Source organism: Pan paniscus, chromosome 19 (genome assembly GCF_029289425.2).
Source record: "Pan paniscus chromosome 19, NHGRI_mPanPan1-v2.0_pri, whole genome shotgun sequence".
Classification (NCBI taxonomy): Eukaryota; Metazoa; Chordata; class Mammalia; order Primates; family Hominidae; genus Pan; species Pan paniscus.
In genome coordinates, this window is record NC_073268.2 from 97,046,226 (window position 1) to 97,064,882 (window position 18,657).

The window sequence follows — 18,657 nt, forward strand, 5'->3', positions numbered from 1 at the left end:
GCCACAGCACAGGTCAGGACCCTGCTGTTTAGCCAGGCCAGGCGAGAACACTGAGCGGGGAGTCAGGAATCCTGGATTCTGATTTCTGGATGTCAAGCTGTGCAACTCTGAATGAGCCACACAGCCCCTCTGGGCCTCAGTCCCCTCATCTGAACAGTGGGGGAGACAGACTAGACGACCCTCAAGGTTCTCCAGGCCCAGACATCCTGCAGGTCTTGGACGTAGCATCTCTGTCCGTAGGGACAGAGACAGAAGTACCCGCCATGCAGGCAGGCTGCCCCTGGCCCAGTGCAATTTGAGGAGGCTGCTGCATGGGGGCAGAGCTGGTGAAGACTCAGGGAGCCCCGTCTTCCTGTGTTGGGACACATGGGCAGGAGCTGTAGCTCAATGCAAGGAACCAAGCATGAAATGACAGAAAAAGAAGAGACGGGAGCGCAAAAGAAAACTTGCCGATAGTCAGAGCCGTCTGAAAATAGGACAGACTACCTCTCTGGGGTAATGAGCTCCACATCACCAGAAGTGTGCAAGCCGAGAACAGTTTCAGGCACCTGAGAGGCTGCTGAAGTTAATGACTTCCAAGACACCCTCTGGCTTTGACTTCTTGCGCCCATGTCCCGCTGCCCAGACTCCCACCTCACTCCACCGAGCTGCAAGGCCCATGGCTTCTTTCCAAGCAGCTGTTCTTAGCTCCACGGCCCCCTGAAGGCATTCATGGATGAGCCAAAATCAGGCGTGAGAAGTGCAGAAAGTACTTTGCATCTAATGATAGTTAAGAACCCAAGTGTTTGAATGAGCTCTCACATAGAGATTAGAAATGTATGCGTGACGTTATCACAGACGTAACTCTGCACTTTCTTGAGTGGGAAGTGTGAGGCGGTGTGTCCCTTGGAGCCACTGGAATCGGGCATAACCCTGGGCCCGACCGTGAGCGTGCACCCTGGGGTGAACACCACCCAGCGAGAATGGCTCTGGGAACACAGGCCAGGGGCCTCCCGCCTGGCAGGGCCTCTGTCTCCCCACCAAGGCTCTTCCTGCAGGGACACAGGGGGTTCCCTGCCTGCTTTGCTGAGGCCAAACCTTCTCCCTCCACACCATCCCAGGTGACAGGTGGCTCACTCACACCCACTAAACCCCCGCTCCTGAGTCCTGGGAACACCAGAGCACCGGGCAGAGAATCCCCGGGCGATGCCAACAGGAAGCCAGAGTGACCAGTCCCTTCCGCCAACCCAGTGTGTGTGTGTGTGTGTGCATCTGTGTGTGTGAGGTGGGGGGCACCAACCAAACCACCGGGCAGGTGATTTTGGCTCCATGTCCCCTGACTTCAGGTTGTGAGTGTGCTAGAATCACTCACCCCAGGGCACTTGGGCCCTGGTTACTCTGTCCCTTGGAAGGAACAGCTCGCAAGCTCCAAACACATCCAGAGTCTAGCCAGGTCCACAAGGGGGACAGGGAAGTAAGCTCAGCCCAAGGCCCAGCGTTCCCATGGCTATTTATCCCTTTGTAGGGACACTCTCAGACACTCTCAGACAAGTGCAGGGAAGGGGCCTGGGACTCTTAGAGCGGGAAGGCAACCACACGTGGCTAAGGCCCCGCTAGCAGAGGCTGAGGCAGAGAACTGCCAGAGTTGCTTGGGCACGACAAGCCCAGGCCACCTCGAACCCGGACCCAGCTGTGGACCGCGAGTCCACCCAGGAGGGGAAGGGGAATGCGGAATGACCCCACATCCCAGGCCGAGTGGCCTCACTGAGTTGGGGAAACACTGGGCCACTCTCTGCCTCTGTGTCAGCTGCCCCTGGGAAATGGAGACCCCTCCACCCAACATCCAGCGTCACCAGACGGTGCGGGGTTGTTAAAGGGCACAGGGCAATGCGCAAGCGAGGCACACACCCCCTGCAGGTGAGGGTCACCTGCACCTGGCTGGGGAAAAGGGATGGCTGCAGGGGGAGGTGGCATTGGCAAGCCTTGGAAAAGAAGAGACATCCTGAGGAGACCACAGTCTTTCTCCACTCTTTACTGTGTAAAAATAAACTCAACAATTCATGTCATTTCAGCAAGAAAATGAAAAAAAAAAAGCAAGAATACCAGTAGAAATAGTGCATTTCCAGAATTGCTGATGGGAGGTGGCAGGTCCCATGGTTTTGACCCATTTGATACCCAAAAGGCTGCAGATCATATGAAAAATGTACAGCTTTGGTTAGCAAATAATGAAAAAGTGAGATACATCGATTCTCTTTCATATTATACAGTATATACATTATAACAATATCAACCATAGGGGGTTTGCTTTTTTTTTTTTTTTTTTTTGGCAAATAAGACAAAATTGGGACTCTAAGTATTGGGCTTTTTTTTTTCTCTTCAATGACTTGTTCCCTTTCAACAAATTGCACTTAAGTCCACTGTGTACAGAAGTAATACATTTCCCATCGTTAGTTGAATAAATTTACACACTGTGTTTAAGAGATGAAACCACGACTTCGTCAAGCCACATTTGGTTGCCATAAGATTCCAAAGGATTCTATCCTCTTAATGTGAACCACATGTAACCCAAGCTTCTTCTATCAAGGTTAGAACTGATATTCAAATCCTCGGCTCATTCCACTTAGTAAGTCAGCTCCAAGACACAGGTTCACCATAAATGGCCAGTTTTACCTCCTGGTCCCCAACATGCTTTTGAGAACAGGTGGCCCCTCTTTGGAGCTCACTGGAATGACTGAACCTCATGCCAGCCTCTCCTCACCCCCTCACTGCCCACAAGACACCCCCTTGGTCTCAGGTCCCAGGGCTGGTGACAAAGTGATCTTTGCAGTCTTAGAAAATAAACTGGGAATCTACAAAAGGAAAAGAAAGCATACAAAATGTATCTCTTTCTTCCAAAATACATGCTTTCAGTTCTACGTTTTGGTGGAGCCTGAAAGTATTTTCAAGGGAGATATAGGTTGAGTTAATTTATAGGTTTGTCCTTTTCTTTCATAAAAATACTCTTGTTTGGTAATAAACTTTTTCTTCTACAGTAAGAGAAATAATACCGTGTTATCAAAAGCAAGAAGGCTTACGACTCAAGTGGGATCTAAGCCCCTGAGGGCCCGGAGAGCTTCTGTCAACAGCTCTCCCACCCCGGACACCCAGGGAGCTGTCGGACACCAGCTCGGCAAAAGCAAACACTGCCTCAACAGTGCTTTTTATCTTCTTGTTTTATAAAATGGCTTACCTGAGAGAGGCATGTATTATTCAGTGCAAGAGGGAACATCAATCAGATTAAGGAGTAAATGGGAACTACGTGGATTAGATTTGCGGCTGTGTCATCGACCTTTCTCGGGGCCAGCAAAGTGCCAAGTGTCAACACAGTGAGGGAGTCGAGGGGCTTGGCTCAGACCCTAGCAAGGGGCAGGAGGGAGCTAAAGGTCAGCTTCAGCCCTGGCACCATGGGTGGGTCAGAGGAGGGGCGAGGAAGGTGAGTGGGCCAGGAGGCTGCAGGGGTGGAGGTGTAAGCACTGGGGTGTGCTCTGCCCCTCGCTAGTCAGGGCAGAGGATGGCTCATGGTCCTGAACGGACAGCTCCCACCTGGCCCACGGGGGCAGAAGGTGGTCTGCGGTCCAGTAGATCGGCAGGGGCGGGGCTGGCCAGAGGTGCTGGCAGGGGAGCACCCCGCACAGCCCGCACCGGGCGTTGCCTACACAAGGGCTCCAAGATGGCTGGAGTGAGGGTGGGGCTAGATCTGGTCTAGAGAGGCGACTCCAAGCTCTCTTGCTGGCTCCCAGCTGTGGGAATCCTTTAGGCTTGTTCTCAACCTACACGTTAAAAATGCTTCTTGGTGTGTTTGGGGAAGGGGAGAGGGAAACTGAGCTCTCTCTTGACCTCCTCCAACACCCTGGACTTGCTTACCCAGCCATTTTCAGTAGCTACACGGGTGGTCACAGAACACTGGGCGGCACTCGGCACACAACACAGAACCGGGGCAGTCCATGCAGGTGCGGGAACACACGTCGGACCCAGGGAGCAAGGAACACGCCACCCCGAGGAACATGCAAACGGAGAAGATCCCTGCAGATCCAAGGATGCCACAACCCGACGGGCGCTGAGGAAGCACGATTATCTAAGAAAAAGCCACTGTTGAACAACAACGCGCAGCACGGCGCCTGATCTGCACCCCCCTCTGCGGGAGTGATGCATTGCAGAACGGCGGCCGGGTACCGTGCAGACACCCACGAGAACACTGACACAGAGACACTGACAGACACACACAGATGCACTAGGTTCTTGACACAATGTGGACCTGTGTTTAAGGGGACAGGTGGCCCTAGAAGGAACAGAAGACAGAAACACCTGCTCCTCCTGCAGAAATGTCTGCAGCTGCAGCTGAGCCAGGCAGTGCAGTAGAATTTCTAGAAAGACTTGTCAGCCGTTTGCTGATGAGACTCCTGGAGACAGAGTCGGGGTGCCCTCAGGGCGTGCGACCACCAGATGGTGCAAAGCAGGAAGCTCCTCCTACCCTGGGCAGGGCCTCCCGAGCCTGCTCTCTTTCTCACTCAGCGCACACACACACACAACACACACACACACACACAAATGCACATACACTTCTCTCCCCTCCTTGGAAGGACTAGAAGGAAATGTCCATGTTGCTTTTCACGGGGAACAAAAAAAGGCAAAAAGGTTCTGGACACTGGTCAGGTGTCAGTGTCACCGGCCAGTGGCAGCTTGTGGGCTGCTGTAGGCCGTGAGCTCCATGAGATGGAGGAGTGGGTTTCAGGCCCCCGCCCTGGCCAGGCCTGGCTCCACACGTGAGGTCTCTGGAGTACCCTTGGAGGGGTCTGAACCAGCTCACCTGGCGCCTGGTGTGCTGGGAGGGATATGGCTGTCAAAGGCCCCCAAAAAGGACCTTCCCACCGATGGGCTGGGTTGAAGTCCCAGTGGCCCCATGTGGCCAGGTCTTCATCGAAACACGGCTTCTTTCCTTAAAATGTCCCCTCTGGTCTGCACTGCCGGAGGCCAAAGGAGAGGGGCGCTGGGGCCCGGCTTCCCGGGCTGTGGGTGGGACGCTCCTCTCTCAGGGCCCTCTGGGCTGAAGCAGCGCAGCACAGCTCCAGAGGTGAGAAGGGAGGGGCAGACCCCAGCCTTGCAGGATCTGAGGAGGTGGGAAGGTCGAGGGCAGGGCCGTCCTGGGGCAGAGCTAGCTGAGCTGGGCACACAGGCCGACCTCCCAGGCCCCATGCTGCTCTCAGATGCAAACAGCAGGGATGGATGCTGTCTGGCCCTGGGGTAAGGGCCAGTGTCCTCAGCCATCCCCTCTCCTCCACGGGAGAGCACAGGGTACCATCCCAGGACGGCCCGCCTTCACCCTTCAGAGACAGTTCACTTCTATTACAAAATAAAAATTCTCTGTAGAGAGCCCCCACCCCCGGCCTTTGACAAACCACTAAAAGACATTTATTACATCAATATAAAGATATGTCGCTCTGAGAAAGGTTTGCAAACAAAGACAAATGCGTGTACTGAGGTTGCACCAACCCCAAAGCACGCACGCAGCTAACAAAGTTGGCAAATATGAATTTTCATCATGAGATTTTTCCAAAGCCAGAAGAAAGAAGGAAATGAGGTACGTCCTCAAAGAAAAGGCCTCCCCCAGCCACGCACGCACACACGTAGACACACACATGTAGACGCGCACACACAGATCCTCTCACCTACTTCTGCCTTGTTCAAGACGTTGCAGCACCCACTTCAGCTGTGAATGGGGCATGCCTGAGAGAGTCCGGGCTCCTACAGAGAAGTGGGGCTTCCTCAGGGACAGATGGGAGCAGGGGCTGCTTCGTGTGCATGAGGACAAAACCAGGCTGTGTGCGTGTGCGTGTGCAGGGGCGACGGCCTCGGTTCATTCCTGGGGAAAAGGGAGAGAAGAGACGCACAAAACAGATCATCGCCGCACAAGCAGGGGGCGAGGGCGGGCGGGCTCAGCCTGGCCTGCCGTGCTCAGTTGATCTGGCGACAGGCCTCGAAGGTCCACTTGGTGGCCCCGCCGTAGATCTCGATGTGGGATTCAGCCCAGGCGATGACATTGCCGGACAGAGCCTTGGTGCTGCAGGTGGCCAGGTTGTACACCTCCCCGGGGGTCAGCTTGCGGTCCCAGATGTTGAAGTGGGCCAGCTCACCCACAAATGCCTGGGTGGCATCAAACCCACCACCCAGAGTGTCCTTCAGAGAAAAACAGAGGATGAGAGTGGAGGGGTCGCCAGGTGGTCTGGGGACCCATCCCTAGGCCGGGGATCTGAGTGCCTCTGTGCCTGCCCGATCACGGACTCTCACGGCCACTCCTGGGTGCCGTTTCGTCTCCCTGTCCCTGACTCTCCAGCCCTACATCCGTCCCACCTCTGGGGGAGCCCAAGAAAAGGGATGGCACCGACCACCTCTGCCCTGGAGCTTCTCCTGGGGGGACCTGGACTCTGCCCCTCCTGCAGCTGGTCCCTCGGCCATGGACAACCACAGCAGCTGGGCCTGGGGCCCCTGCCCAGACATCACTCCATGCCAGCTAAAGCTGCCCAACAGGGACAGACGCCCCCGATTCCCCATCCCTTCATCTTCCTCCCAGGTGCCCAACAGGAGACAAACCACTTCACGGGAACTAAATTATTCATCACTAAAAGCAGAACTGGCCTTCCCATGCCAGAGAAAGTGTTGCTGCAGCTCTGAGAGCGTTGAAACCAGAGCTCACTCCTGCAGGAAGTTCAAGTGCATGTCCACCCAGGGCACAGGCCTTGCCCGGCCTGCTCCCCGGGCTGCTTCTCAGGGGAACCACTTCTCCAGCTACCTCCCTCCCTCCTTGCTCCTCTTCCCCTTCCCAGCCTCTGGTTCTGAAGCTCTCTCCCCTTCCCCACCACATCCAGCACAGTACCTGCTCCTGGCCCAGCACCAGCACGCCCTGGGGCTTGATGGGGTGATAGGGCGCCAAGTTCTCGCCACTGCCACCCTGCGTGCCATCCTGGTAGGCCTCCCAGACCCCGTCCCGGGTGGTCCAGGTGACACAGATGTGGTGCCACTTGCCATCATTGATGACAAAAGGCAGCTTGGCCACCTGGGAAGGAGAATGACAGACGCCAGCTGGTGAGTACAGGGGTACAGCCCAGAAGCCATAATCTTCACTGCCTCAGTTGTTCCTATCTCTACTTGCAAAGTAAATGTCAATAACTATTACTGAATTCTCACAGCACCTACTGCCCCAGACTTCAGCATCTGTCAGCCCCGCCTGGGCGTGGGGCACAGAATCACACAGGAAATGTAAGGCTCTACCGAGGGAACCCCCAAGGGCCATGTGGGTGTGCAGTCTCTTCACTCCTACTCACCCTCCTCCCTCTTTGCTAGTCTACACAACAAGCCCTAGTCTACACCAGGGAGAGCCATCCCTGGTGTCTGAGTTCACTGCTGCCTCTCAAGGCTCCGTGCGACATCTGTGCAGCCTCCTTGCTGGCCTCTCCTCTCTCTTCCGATGTCCCATCTCTAGCTGTTACACCCTCTCACTCTACAACACGGCAAGCCTTTGCCGAGGATCTGAGAGATGTCATGGAGCACGATGCCTTTTAAAGCTCAGACCAGCCTCCAACCTGGAATTTCACTCTCCCACTGCCATTCCAGGTCGGGAGGATGACGGTCCAGCAGACAGTGAGGAAAGAAACTTCACACCCTTTCCGCTTGGGGAAAGGGGGCCCAGAATGGCACAGCCCTTTGTGGGGAAGAGCAACAGGAACAAGGGCGTGGAATCCACTTCCCAGCCCAGGTTTTAGCCATTGACTACCACTGCTGGCCCGGACTTGAGACAGTTTGAAAGCTGGCAGCTAGTTCCATAGCTCACAGGGGAGGATGGAGAATGTTCACTAGAGGGAAAGGCTGCCTGTGCTGTCCTGTTCCAAGGGATCACACAGACCTGTCCTCCTCCCGAGAGTTAGGGGGCTGAGTGGGATAGACTTGGACTCAGGAAAAATCTCTAAGGACCCCTCACCCCGCTAGAGCATCTCTGGGTCCCTGCTATGGAGGGGCAAAGCCAGTTCCAAGGCCAGCTGGTGGAGGAGTCCAGATCACATCATCGGGCAGGGCCAGGCCCCATGGCTCGTTCTCCGCCATCTCCCATACCCACCCCAGGAGGCATCTGGGAAGGTCCAGCTCTCCCTGGTCTCCCAGTACAGGTGAGGGTGCTCCTCCCACTTCTCCTGGTCTTCACCCTCCCCCTCCCTCAGTCCCACCTGGCAAACACTTTCCTTGGGGCCCCATCAACATCTGAGGCCACCATAGCCCTGTCTCAGCATGCAACATGAGCTGGGGCCCTGGGGCCTCGCCCTGCCGCCCTGCGAGCCCGGGGGCTGCTCTACCTTGTCATTGATGAGGATCTCCATGGGGTTGTTGCCCCACTCAATGAGGACCAGCTCGTTGGCCTGGCCGGGCACAGCGTAGGAGAAGGGCGTGCCCACACCTGGCGCGGCGCTGGACTTGAGCCACATGCAGACAGTGAAGGCGTACATCTCTGGCAGGCTCTTCTTCACCTTGGCATACATATAGTTGGTCCGCAGTGGGAATGTGAGCTGGAACTTGTCTCCAGGGCGGTTGTCTTTCTGACCTGCGGAAGACACAGTCCTGACATCTGCACCTGCGTGAAGTGCTTATCGGTGTCTGAGTTGAGTTCGGTCCCCACCAGGCTCTGTGATGTGTGGCCAGGGCAGGCTCCGGTCTCCATTCTGGAGACGCAGAGCGGGTGGCTTCCCAGGTCAAGTACTTTGCCCCAAGGCACAGGGCCAGTCTGTAAAGAGCTGACCCAAGCTCTTCATGCTCCAAGTCTGGCCTGCTGTCACGCCCACGTGCTGGCGTCCTTGGGGAGATGGGGGTGGGGGGCGGTGCCTGGTGGGCTGCTGCATCAACACTGGGCTGCGTGGTGGGCATGAGAAGGGAATGGGGACAGCCGCCAAGCCAAGTCAACCCAAGGAGCAGGGGTGGCTGCAGAGGAGGAACGAGGCTAGCTACCCTGAGAGTAACCGACCTGATTCCAGGATGGGGCGGGGCTCAGAGCCTCTCCTCGCTCAGTCCCAGGCTCTGCTCCTGCCTCTCCCCACCCGACAGCCAGGCCCTGGTGCCCACACACTTCCCTCCAGGCCAGATGTGCCTCTGACCCACCAATGCCTCTTGGGTGTGAGGCTGGGCAGCTCCCCACCTCCAAGGCCCTTCCTTGGAGCAGGGACTCTGCCTGGAGCTCTGCTGAGAGGGCAGGGCAGCAAGGAGCTGGGAGCACTCTGGGCGCCAGGGCTCCCCAAGGTGACTGCTCTAGGATGCCGCCACACTCTCAGGTGAGTAAGCGTCCTCACAGCTCAGGTTCCAGGCCTGGTGGCCTCCCTTTCCACAAGGCCCACCTTCTCCCTCCCCACCGGCCACTTCTCCAGTAAGCGCCAACCCCCATAGCCCATCCATATACTGTGGCACCCTGGGTATGGTGTGACTGACTCCAGGCAAAACATTCCTGGCCAGCAATGGGCACAGTAGCAGGCCCAGAGCCCAGGAACACACACCCCTTGGTCAATCCCTGGGTGAGCAGCCGTGGTCCTGCCAGGAAGCCCAGAAAGAATCCAGTTCCCCAGGCCAAAAATTATTTCTAGAAGGCATCCTGCCCGGTCAGCAACCACCCCCTCCTCTAAACCAACTGGCAGGGAGCAGAGCAGGGCAGGCCCCCTCAGTGCAGCACCCCGGCGGCTCCCCCAACCCATTGAGGCCTGCAGTGGGGGATGGGGAGGGGCCCAGCCCCTGGCCTTTCTCCGGGTGTTTTTCATTCCCCAATCTCCCCTCCTTCCCTCTCCCTCCCTCCTGAGGTCCTTCCTTCTCCTGATCTGTTTTTCAGTTACATAACAAGCCTTAAGATGGCACTGTTTAAATCTGTCCGGCACATTTTGCGGTCTGAGCAGGGTCACGTGGCCTTGCTCCGCACCGGGCACCCCCCCACCTCCCCTTTTACAACCTTGTTTGATTTCTGCGACTTCAAGGCAGAGCCTCCAGCGCTCATCCAGGCGCCCTGGGTGATAGACCGGCTGGCCTGAGTTGGTGACTGAGAAACCTCAGGGATTTGAAAGATGCCAGGGCTTGGGTCACTCAGAAGAGAAAACCTCAGGGTAGGGGTTCAGGACAGAAGTGGGGAGGAGCTGGAGATCCTGAGAGGACACCAGGGGCATGGCAGCTGGGAAGAAACCTGCTTAACAGCCTCAGCGGCCCGGGGAACGAGAGCACCCAGCCCCAGCCTGCACCCAGCTGTACGCTGAGGCTGGGGACCAGGGAGAGACAGGCTTTCTTAAGCAGGGAGGGTTTGAGCCAGCGACAGCCACTGTGCAAAGTTACTGAGGATTAAACAAATCAGACTTGAAAAATCCAGCGAGTGTGTGAGTGTGTCTGGATGGGGGAGGGGGCACTATGCAATCCCCTTTCCCAGAGACAGCCCCAGCCCAAGGCACCCAGCCCTGATAGAAACACCGACTAGAAGCCCAGAACCTGGGAAGGGGTGCGGGGAATGAGAAAGCGGTGCAGGGGTTGGGGTTAGCGGAGCGGCTTGGGGCTTGCACAGTGCAGAGCTGGGCTGTTAGGGATCGGGACCGAGGCAGGGTCGGGCAAGCAGGTGCAGGCAGGCAGCACGGCTCCCCCTGGCCCCAGTACCTTTCTCGAGCTCGCTGATCCGCTGGTGCAGGGAGGTCAGGGCGGTCTCGATCTTGACCCTCTCCTCGGTGTCGTTCCTGGGGCCCCCCTTGCCCTCCTCCAGGGTGTTCACCCGGGACAGCACCTGCCTCTCCAGCTCATCGATCTTGCTCTGCAGCAGATCCTTGAGGCTGTTGGTCTGGCTGGAGGAATTGAGGCGGCTGTACTGCTGCGGGGTGCAAGGGCGGGGGAAACCACACCGTTAGGCGAGGCGCGGGGACCGTGCTGGAAGGCCCGCGGCGCGGTCCCCTCTGGGCGACTGCGGGGGCGGCCTGGCAGGGAGCTGGGGCGAGTGGCCGCCGCGGGGCCTCGCAGGCGCGGGGAGGCACCGGCCGGGCACCCGCGCGGCTGAGGCGAGGGCGGGGGATGCCTGGCCGAGTAGGGAACGGGGTGGGGGAGGGCAGAGGGGCGAGCGAGCCGGAGGGGGAACCGGAGCCGAGGGCGCGCGCGGACCTCGAGGTTCTCCAGGCGGGTTTTGAGCGATTGCAAAGTTTGCCCGAGTTGGCTGAGCGTCTCGGCGGCCGGTGTCCGGGACAGGTCGCCCATGGTGTTCTTGCCCGAGCCGGGCTGCTTGCGGCCGCCGCCCGCCCGGGCCTCGCCGGCTCCGGGGTCCAGCGTGCTCTGGCTCTCGCAGCGGCCCAGCTTGGCGGTCAGCTCGCGGATGGTCTCCTTCTGGCTCAGGATGGTCTCCTTCTGCTGCAGCACCGTCTCGCGGAGCTGCAGCACGCTGCTCCGGAGCTCCTCGGCGCCGCCGGCGGCCACGGACGCGGCGCACATGTCGGCGTCCACGGGCACCGAGGTGCAGATGAAGCGCGTCGGCCCGAAATCCTGGGCCCCGGCGCCCAGGAGGCAGAGGGCGAGCAGCGCACAGGTGCGCGCGGCGCGGCCGGCCGGCATGGCTGCGGGCACCGGGCGCTCCGGGCCCGGCTCGGCTCGGCTGGGGCTCGGCTCCGGCTGGGACCCGGCTCGGGCTGTGGCTCCGCGAGCGGCCCGCGCTCTGGGCGCCGCGCTCTTCGGCCGCGCGGTCCACACCGCCGCGCTGTCAGGCCCCCACTGCCGCCTGCGCTGCGGAGCCCGCGCCTTTTATGCCGCCGCGGGAGGGGCCTCGAGCCGCCGACGTCAGCGGGGGAGGAATCCCGCTTTAATTGTCTGCGGCCCGGGCCCGCGGCGCGGCGGGGGTCTCACAAGCGCGCCACCCGGGCTGCCTCCGCTCGCGTCCCCCCCGCCCTTCTGGGAGCTGCCGCGGCCCCCTCCTTCCCCGCCCCCGCCTGGGCCGGCGCTGCTACCCCGAAGGCTCCGAGAGCTCAGGGGGAAGGAGGTCGGGCTCCGGCCCCAGACTCGAGGATGGACCACCTGCGTGGTGTCCCCGAACCTCCGACGGGGCTCCAGGCGGGCGGGAAACCACCGCGTCCGGGAGATAGAATTCGGTTCGGCCCTCCTGGCTGCACTGAACACCCTTGGGCCGGGGTCGTTTGGAGCCGGGCTGGGTGCCCAAGGACCCAGATCGTCAACACCCGAGTGCCCGGTGGTCAACGGCGCGGAGTGGGGCCTCGCGGCGCCACTAAGTCCAGAGCGGGGGTCACCGGGCCGCTCCGCGTTTCTTAGATGTCCGTGTGCTATTGAGAAGCCGCCGGGCAGCCTGGGTACAGGGACTTCCCACGGCTCGGGGCCCCCGGCGCCTCCCCTCCCCCAGCTCCCGGGCTCTGTGGACCCGGCCCCGTCCCCGGGGGACTCTCAGCCCCCACCCCGTGCGGGCGGGGCGCTGGGGACTTCTCGGAGGCAGACCTAGCTGATCGAGCCTTTCCTGTCCGCGGCGCCGGCCCGATTGCGGGCAGGCGGCGTCGCCGGGGCTGGACGTTCGTAGCGGCGCTTCGGAAGGGGGCCCCGCGGGAGCAGCCGCCCGCGTCTCCAGCATCTTCCCCTTGCCAGGCGCCGCGCGCGCCCGGTATCCCCGGGGGTCCACCTGTGCGTGGGGGGCTGTTTCCCGTCTGTCCAGCCGCGCCCACTTCTCAGGCCCGAAGGCCAGCAGGAGGGGTCCCGGAGGTGGCGGGGGGCGTCCACCTGAGAAGCTCCGCTCTCGCTCAGACACCCCACCCGGCACCCGCGCACTCGCGCCTTCATCTGGACCGCGGGGCTTGGCTCCCGAGATCGCGGTCTGGGTTCCGGCGCCGGGCTGGGGGCTCAGGACCAGGGCTGGCGCAGCCGCCCCGCCCCGCCCCGCCCCGCCCCGGGGCTATCAGAGCGGTCAAAGCCTCGGAAATCCCTCCGTCCACGCTCCCGTGGTACAGAGAAGGAAACTGAGGCTCCGAGACTGCGGGGCCGGGCTACAGCCGTGGCCCCCCGACCCCTCCCCGCCGCCCCCGGCTTCTCTGGTCTCTGCATTATGCAGCCTTTCCCTGCGCGCAGCCGGGGGCTGGGGGTCGGGAGGGGGTCCCCAGCCAGCAGGGACCCACGGGCAGTCCCGGGTGCCGGGATCGGGCGTCCGCCCCTCGGGCGGGAGCAGAGGCCGGCTCGATGGAGACCTTTTTGAGAAATGGCGGCCTCTTCCCGCCCCCCAGCCCCCGAGCGCCCGCCGTCTGCGTTCAGCATCTCAGCCTTTAAGCCTCCCTGAGCCGGGGCTGCGTTCTCGTTGTCTCCTTCGGCCGCCGCTTCCTGGCGCCAGAGGGACCCCGCGGCCCGCACGGGCCTGTCCTCGGCTCCGCTCGGAGGGTGTGCGGGTTCCCGCTCTGCTGGCCCCGCTTGCCCACCACGGCGCGCCCAAACCCACGCGGCCCGCGGCCCCTCGCGTGCTCTGCCGACCCCGGGCCGCAGGAGGGGTTAGCCTCGCCGGTCCCCACGCGGGGTCTGCGCCGGCAGCGCCACGGGCTGGAACGCGCCTCGGGAGAAATTACCCGCGCGGGGTCGCGGCGTCTTCTGCCCCAACTCCCGTAGGGAGCCGCTAGGCGGGTGCCCTCCTGGCCCCAGCGCTTTGGCCTCGCCGCCCTCCCGCACGCGTCCAGTGGGGAGGCCGCGCCCGTCAGGCCTGGAGCCGGACCGTGCCCAGCCGAGAGCGCGCGGGCGCGGGAGAGGAGCCCGGCCCTGCCCAGGGCAGGCTGTTTAGACGGGGCGGGAACCCTTAGCCTGGCCCCGCGTCTCTATCCCCAGCAGCCGTGGAGCCTTCCTAGCCGCCCAAGGCCAGGGACCCTGCCTGGCTTTTCCTCCAGGGCAGCAGATCTCAGCGGCCTGGCACCTCGGCACAGAGGAGCGTGTCCCCCTTCCGCAGAGGAAGGGAGTGGACGGCGTCAGAAAGGGAGGGGAGCCTGGGGCGGTGTCTGGGGCAAGCGGGACCTCTGGGCACTGTGGGGCCCCAGGAGAGGAGACCGCGGTGGATGGGCCGGGACCCTCGGGTCCAGCCTGCAACTGTTGTGCAGGAGGCGCTGAGCGGGACACCTGCAGGCGCTGCACACACACGCGAGGGCCACCATGCCGCGTTTCTCTTTCACAAGACCCTGGGCAAGCGGAGGGTCGTATTTAGGATTCCCTCGGCCTCCCCAGTGTTCTGAAAGTATCTGAGAGGGAGGGAGCAGGAAAACGAAGGGCCGCCCTGCCCAAACTCATCGGGGTGTCTGGTTACTAGGTCGGAAGAGGGGGGATGGTGTTGTGAACAGCCAGTGATCCCGGCCCTGCCTGAGTCCCACACCCCAGATGCAGCTGGGGTGAGGGAGGCGATCCCGTAATATTCCCAGCTGCGTACATTTGTGGCTGCCTGTGACACGACCTCACTCATTGGGAAACCATGCACACTAGCACACTGTTATTTTATTTTTGAGACAGGGTCTTGCTCTGTTGCCTAGTCTGGAGTGCAGTGGCGCAATCACAGCTAACTGCAGCCTCGACCTCTTGGGCTCAAGCGATGCTTCCTGCACCACCACACTTCAGCTAATTTTTTTTTGTTTTTTTCGTAGAGATGGTTGAACTCCTCTTGCCTTGGTCTTGGGACTACAGGTGCAAGCCACAGCGCCCGGCCTAGCACAATAGTACATATTATACTACTCCCACCATAACGGTGCAATAGATGTGAATAAAACTCAAAAGCATAGACAAGGCTGGGCGCGGTGGCTCACGCCTGTAATCCCAGCACTTTGGAAGGCCAAGCTGGATCACATGAGGTCAGGAGTTTGAGACCAGCCTGGCCAACATGGTGAAACCCCGTCTCTACCAAAAATACAAAAATTAACCAGGTGTGGTGGCACACATCTGTAATCCCAGCTACTTGAGAGGCTGAGGCAGGAGAATCACGTGAACCTGGGAGGCAGAGGTTGCAGTGAGCCGAGATCGAACCACTGCACTCCAGCCTGGATGACAGAGCAATACTGTGTCTCAAAAAAAAAAAAAAGATAGACAATAGTTCAATGTAAGAAAATACTTAGAAAGTGATGAGTTTGTAGTATTTATTGCCCATTTTAAATATAACTTATTTAATTATAAGTTTACTTAGTTTAAAATGTAATAGTGGCTGTGTTTAACCATCGACCTGGGAAATTCCTGCAAATGCAACCATCAGTGGGTACTGGCCGGCTCAGCTCACTCCTGGTGGAAGGGCACGGAGAGGCCTGCAGAGGTTAGTTGGTAGTGGGAGGGGGAGTGTAGAGAAGGCAAAGGGGGCAGGTGTCCAGGAGAGGCCCTGGTTAGTGGCCAGTATGGAGAGGGTGGCCAGGCATAAGAAGACTAGACAGACCGGGTGCAGGGGCTCACGCCTTGAATCCCAGCACTTTGGGAGGCCGAGGTGGGTGGATCTCTTGAGCCCAGGAGTTTGACACCAGCCTGGACAACATGGCAAAATCTCATCTCTACAAAAATACAAAAATTAGCCAGGCATGGTGGGGTGCACCTGCAGTCCCAACTACTCTGGGGACCGAAGTGGGAGGATTGTTTGAGCTCGAGAGGTTGATGCTGCAGTGAGCCGAGACCACATCACTGCACTCCAGCCTGGGCAACAGAGCAAGATCCTGTCTCAAAAAAAAAAAAAAATTAAAAAAAAAGAAGGCTAGCCGGGTAGGTTGGGAGGTATTAAGAGGACCTCAGTGCCCATCAAGAGTCTTTACTCAGTGGACAGTGGGAGCTCATGCAGGGGTGTGCCTGAGCCTGGTGGGTGCCTGCGCCCCTTGCTCATCCTGCCGTATCTCCCCGGCCTCTCCTCTTCCAGGCCATGCCTTGAGCTTATCTGGAACCTCCACCCTGAGCAGGAAGAAGGGTGAGCAATGGGTGGGTGCTGGGAGAATGCTGGGAGGGCCTGAGAGCACTGCGGGGTGCTAGGCAGAGGCACCCTGCTCTGCCCCCACTTGCCTCAGCCCTTCCCGCATGAAGTTCCATGCTGCCTCTGGAGGGGTGAGGCTGGGAGGGGAGGGTATGGTGGGGTGGGAGAGGCCCTGGTCCCCCACCCGCAGAAGAGAAGCAGGAGCCCTCGATGATCACAGCCCTGGGACACAGTGCCTCAGCCAAGGGTCAGGTACATGCCCCTCTGGAGGACAGGCTGTACCCCTCGGACACTCATTGCATTGGCAGCTGGTCTAGGATGTGGGACAGTCTGCGGTAAGGTGAGTGGCCGGGGTTTTAGTGTGTGAGATATGCAACGCCATTTTCACCTGCATCTGAGTTTCCAGCAGCTCGCAGGGTACCGGCCATATTGTTTCTCTATCTGGGTGCTGATCTCGTGGGGTGTTTGTCTTGTGACCATTCACTGGGCTGTCCAGGTGCAATCTGTGCACCTTTCTCTGTGGTTCTATGCCTCACACAGGGTGTGCGGGGCACAGCATCCGCAGGGTGTCCTGGGCAGAGGAGAGGGGCTTCTGGCCGCACCAGGGGAGAAGGCACAGGGACCTCTGGCAGCCCAGCCCTCAGCATACAGTCAGGCCACATGACCTTCCCCCCAAGTGAGGCGCCCCTGGACCCACAGTGTTGGGTGTGGGGCTGCTCTGACGGCAGCCAGTCCCACGGGGCCTCTGAGTCACAGCCTCAGCCCACCTGTGCCTTGGAGTCACTCCTGACAGCCCCACCCACCAGCTCTGTGTGATAAGGGACAGGTCCCTGCTCCCTGGCTTTGCTGAGGGAGGCGCCCCACCCGAGGCTTCCCCTCTGTCCTCTACATGACACCCCTGCAGTGGTAACCTAACTGTGTCTTAAAAACAAGCACTTGTCCCCTTTCCAAGTCCTGAGTCCACATTCACGCATTTGCCTTTCAAAGGCACAGCTGGGCTCTAGTCCTCGCTCACCACAGAGGAAACATAGGGAAGCCCAGAGAAGCCAAGGTCGCACCGTCACCCAGCGAAGGCAGAGCTGGGGCCAATCCCTGGCCTTCGCACTCCATGTGGCCACTTTGTCTCTGCCCAGCACAGGAGCTGCAAGGAAAAGACTCCAGGAGAGGAGCCCTGAGGGGACAGTGCCCCAGCCCACCCATGTCCAGCAAGTGGGCAGGGCAGGTGGGGCTGCGGACCCCAGGCTCAAGAGCTTCTCACCAGCCATCTTCGGAGGAGAAGCCAGCCCTGCCTCACCCCAGGACTATGCGCTCCTGCCCACTGTGCAAGTGTGGCGAAGCCTGCAGCAGCTGCAGCGAGGAGCTGACGGGCCGGGGCAGTGCCCCATTCTCCTGCGACAGCTGAGCTCCCACCCCAGACTCCCTGCTCCCATCAGGGGCTTCCCCACAGCAAGGACCACCTTCCTCCTCTGAGCCAGCCAGGCGGCCACTGGCCCAGTCTGGCTGGGGACAGGGCCCTGGGTGGTCTCTGTCCCCACCCTGCCTGTTCCTTCTCTTAGGCTGAGCCCAGTGCTGGGGTCAAGGATGGGGAATGGGTGCTCTTGAACTGCTGACTCACTGATCCCAATCAACAGGAGTTTGCAGGGGAAAGGTGAGCCCTTCCCACCTGGGGAAGGCGTGTCTTACTCTCCAAGTAGGCGTTTCATGGCACCAGGCAGATGCTTGGGCATTTGCCATAGTGTAACTGTTCAGAACAGTTGCTCTCAGTTGAACAAATATTTCCAGAGCATCCACTGAGGGGCAGACCAGGTGTTGGGGCCAGGATGAGTAAAACACCATTCTCCGTCTCTGAGGCCAAGCGATCTGGCAGGCTAGACAGGGCTGAACACACCTTGGGTACCATGCGTGAGGGCCACAGGACGGGAGAGGTCCTGAGCCGGCACCAGGCGCATGGGTTAGGGTCCAGCCGTCAGCTGGAAGGGTCTCCTGTGGAGGTGATAACAGGGGCTTGAAGAGTGAGCCAAGGGGGCTGGCACTAGCAATGCCAGAGCAATGAGGGGCAGGCCGTGGGGAGACGGACGTAGTTCATCCTGCCAAGAGTGAGCTGCAGGGGCCAGGGTAGATGTGGGGGAGTTGTGGGCAAGGTGGGCCAGGACCTTGGGGAGCACCCACAGTCCTGTGGAGGCGCTGTCTGGGAGCCCTTGGTGAGGGCAGAGCTGAGCAGGAGCAGGGCTTGCAGAAGAGACCTGGAGGGTGATGTCATAGGAGCCAGGGAGGAAGGGGACTGGGCTTGAGAGGCTTGAGGGCATTTGGGAGATTCCTTGGCAGGGGCTTGGTGATGGCTGGGGTGTGGGAAGTGAAGGAGAGGGAGGAACCTGGGAAGATCCCCGGCTTCTGGGCGACGGGGTGGTGGTGATTCTGCCTGCAGAGAAGGGGTGGGGAGCCTGGGAGGGCCTGGAGGGAGGGAGGAGTCCGGAGTTCACACTAGGACGCATGGGTTTTCCAGTGGCTATCTGACATCCGGGAGGAGGCCAGAGCCCAGCACACGGAGGCTCTAGAGATTCCAAGACGATGAGGAGGCTGGTCCTGAGCTGACCTGAGCGGAAGGGGCCTGAGGGTGCAGAGGGAGGACGGGGCTGACAGCAGAGTCCTGGGAGCATCTTTAGAGGCCGTGGACCACAGCCAAGCCAGTAGGGAGCCCATCCAGGGAGGCA

General features: G+C 60.0%; 1 protein-coding gene across 1 annotated transcript; it reads right to left on the reverse strand.

The window, feature by feature from the left end:
- Positions 1 to 1,995: 1,995 nt before the first annotated feature.
- NPTX1 (neuronal pentraxin 1) lies at positions 1,996 to 11,769 on the reverse strand. Its single transcript, XM_034943068.4, has 5 exons — positions 11,164 to 11,769; positions 10,672 to 10,879; positions 8,358 to 8,602; positions 6,890 to 7,069; positions 1,996 to 6,192 (listed from the first exon to the last, which is right to left on the reverse strand). Exons 1-5 carry the CDS (start codon positions 11,605 to 11,607, stop codon positions 5,971 to 5,973), a joined length of 1,299 nt encoding a protein of 432 aa, XP_034798959.1. The 5' UTR covers positions 11,608 to 11,769; the 3' UTR covers positions 1,996 to 5,970.
- Between the last annotated feature and the right edge of the window lie 6,888 nt (positions 11,770 to 18,657).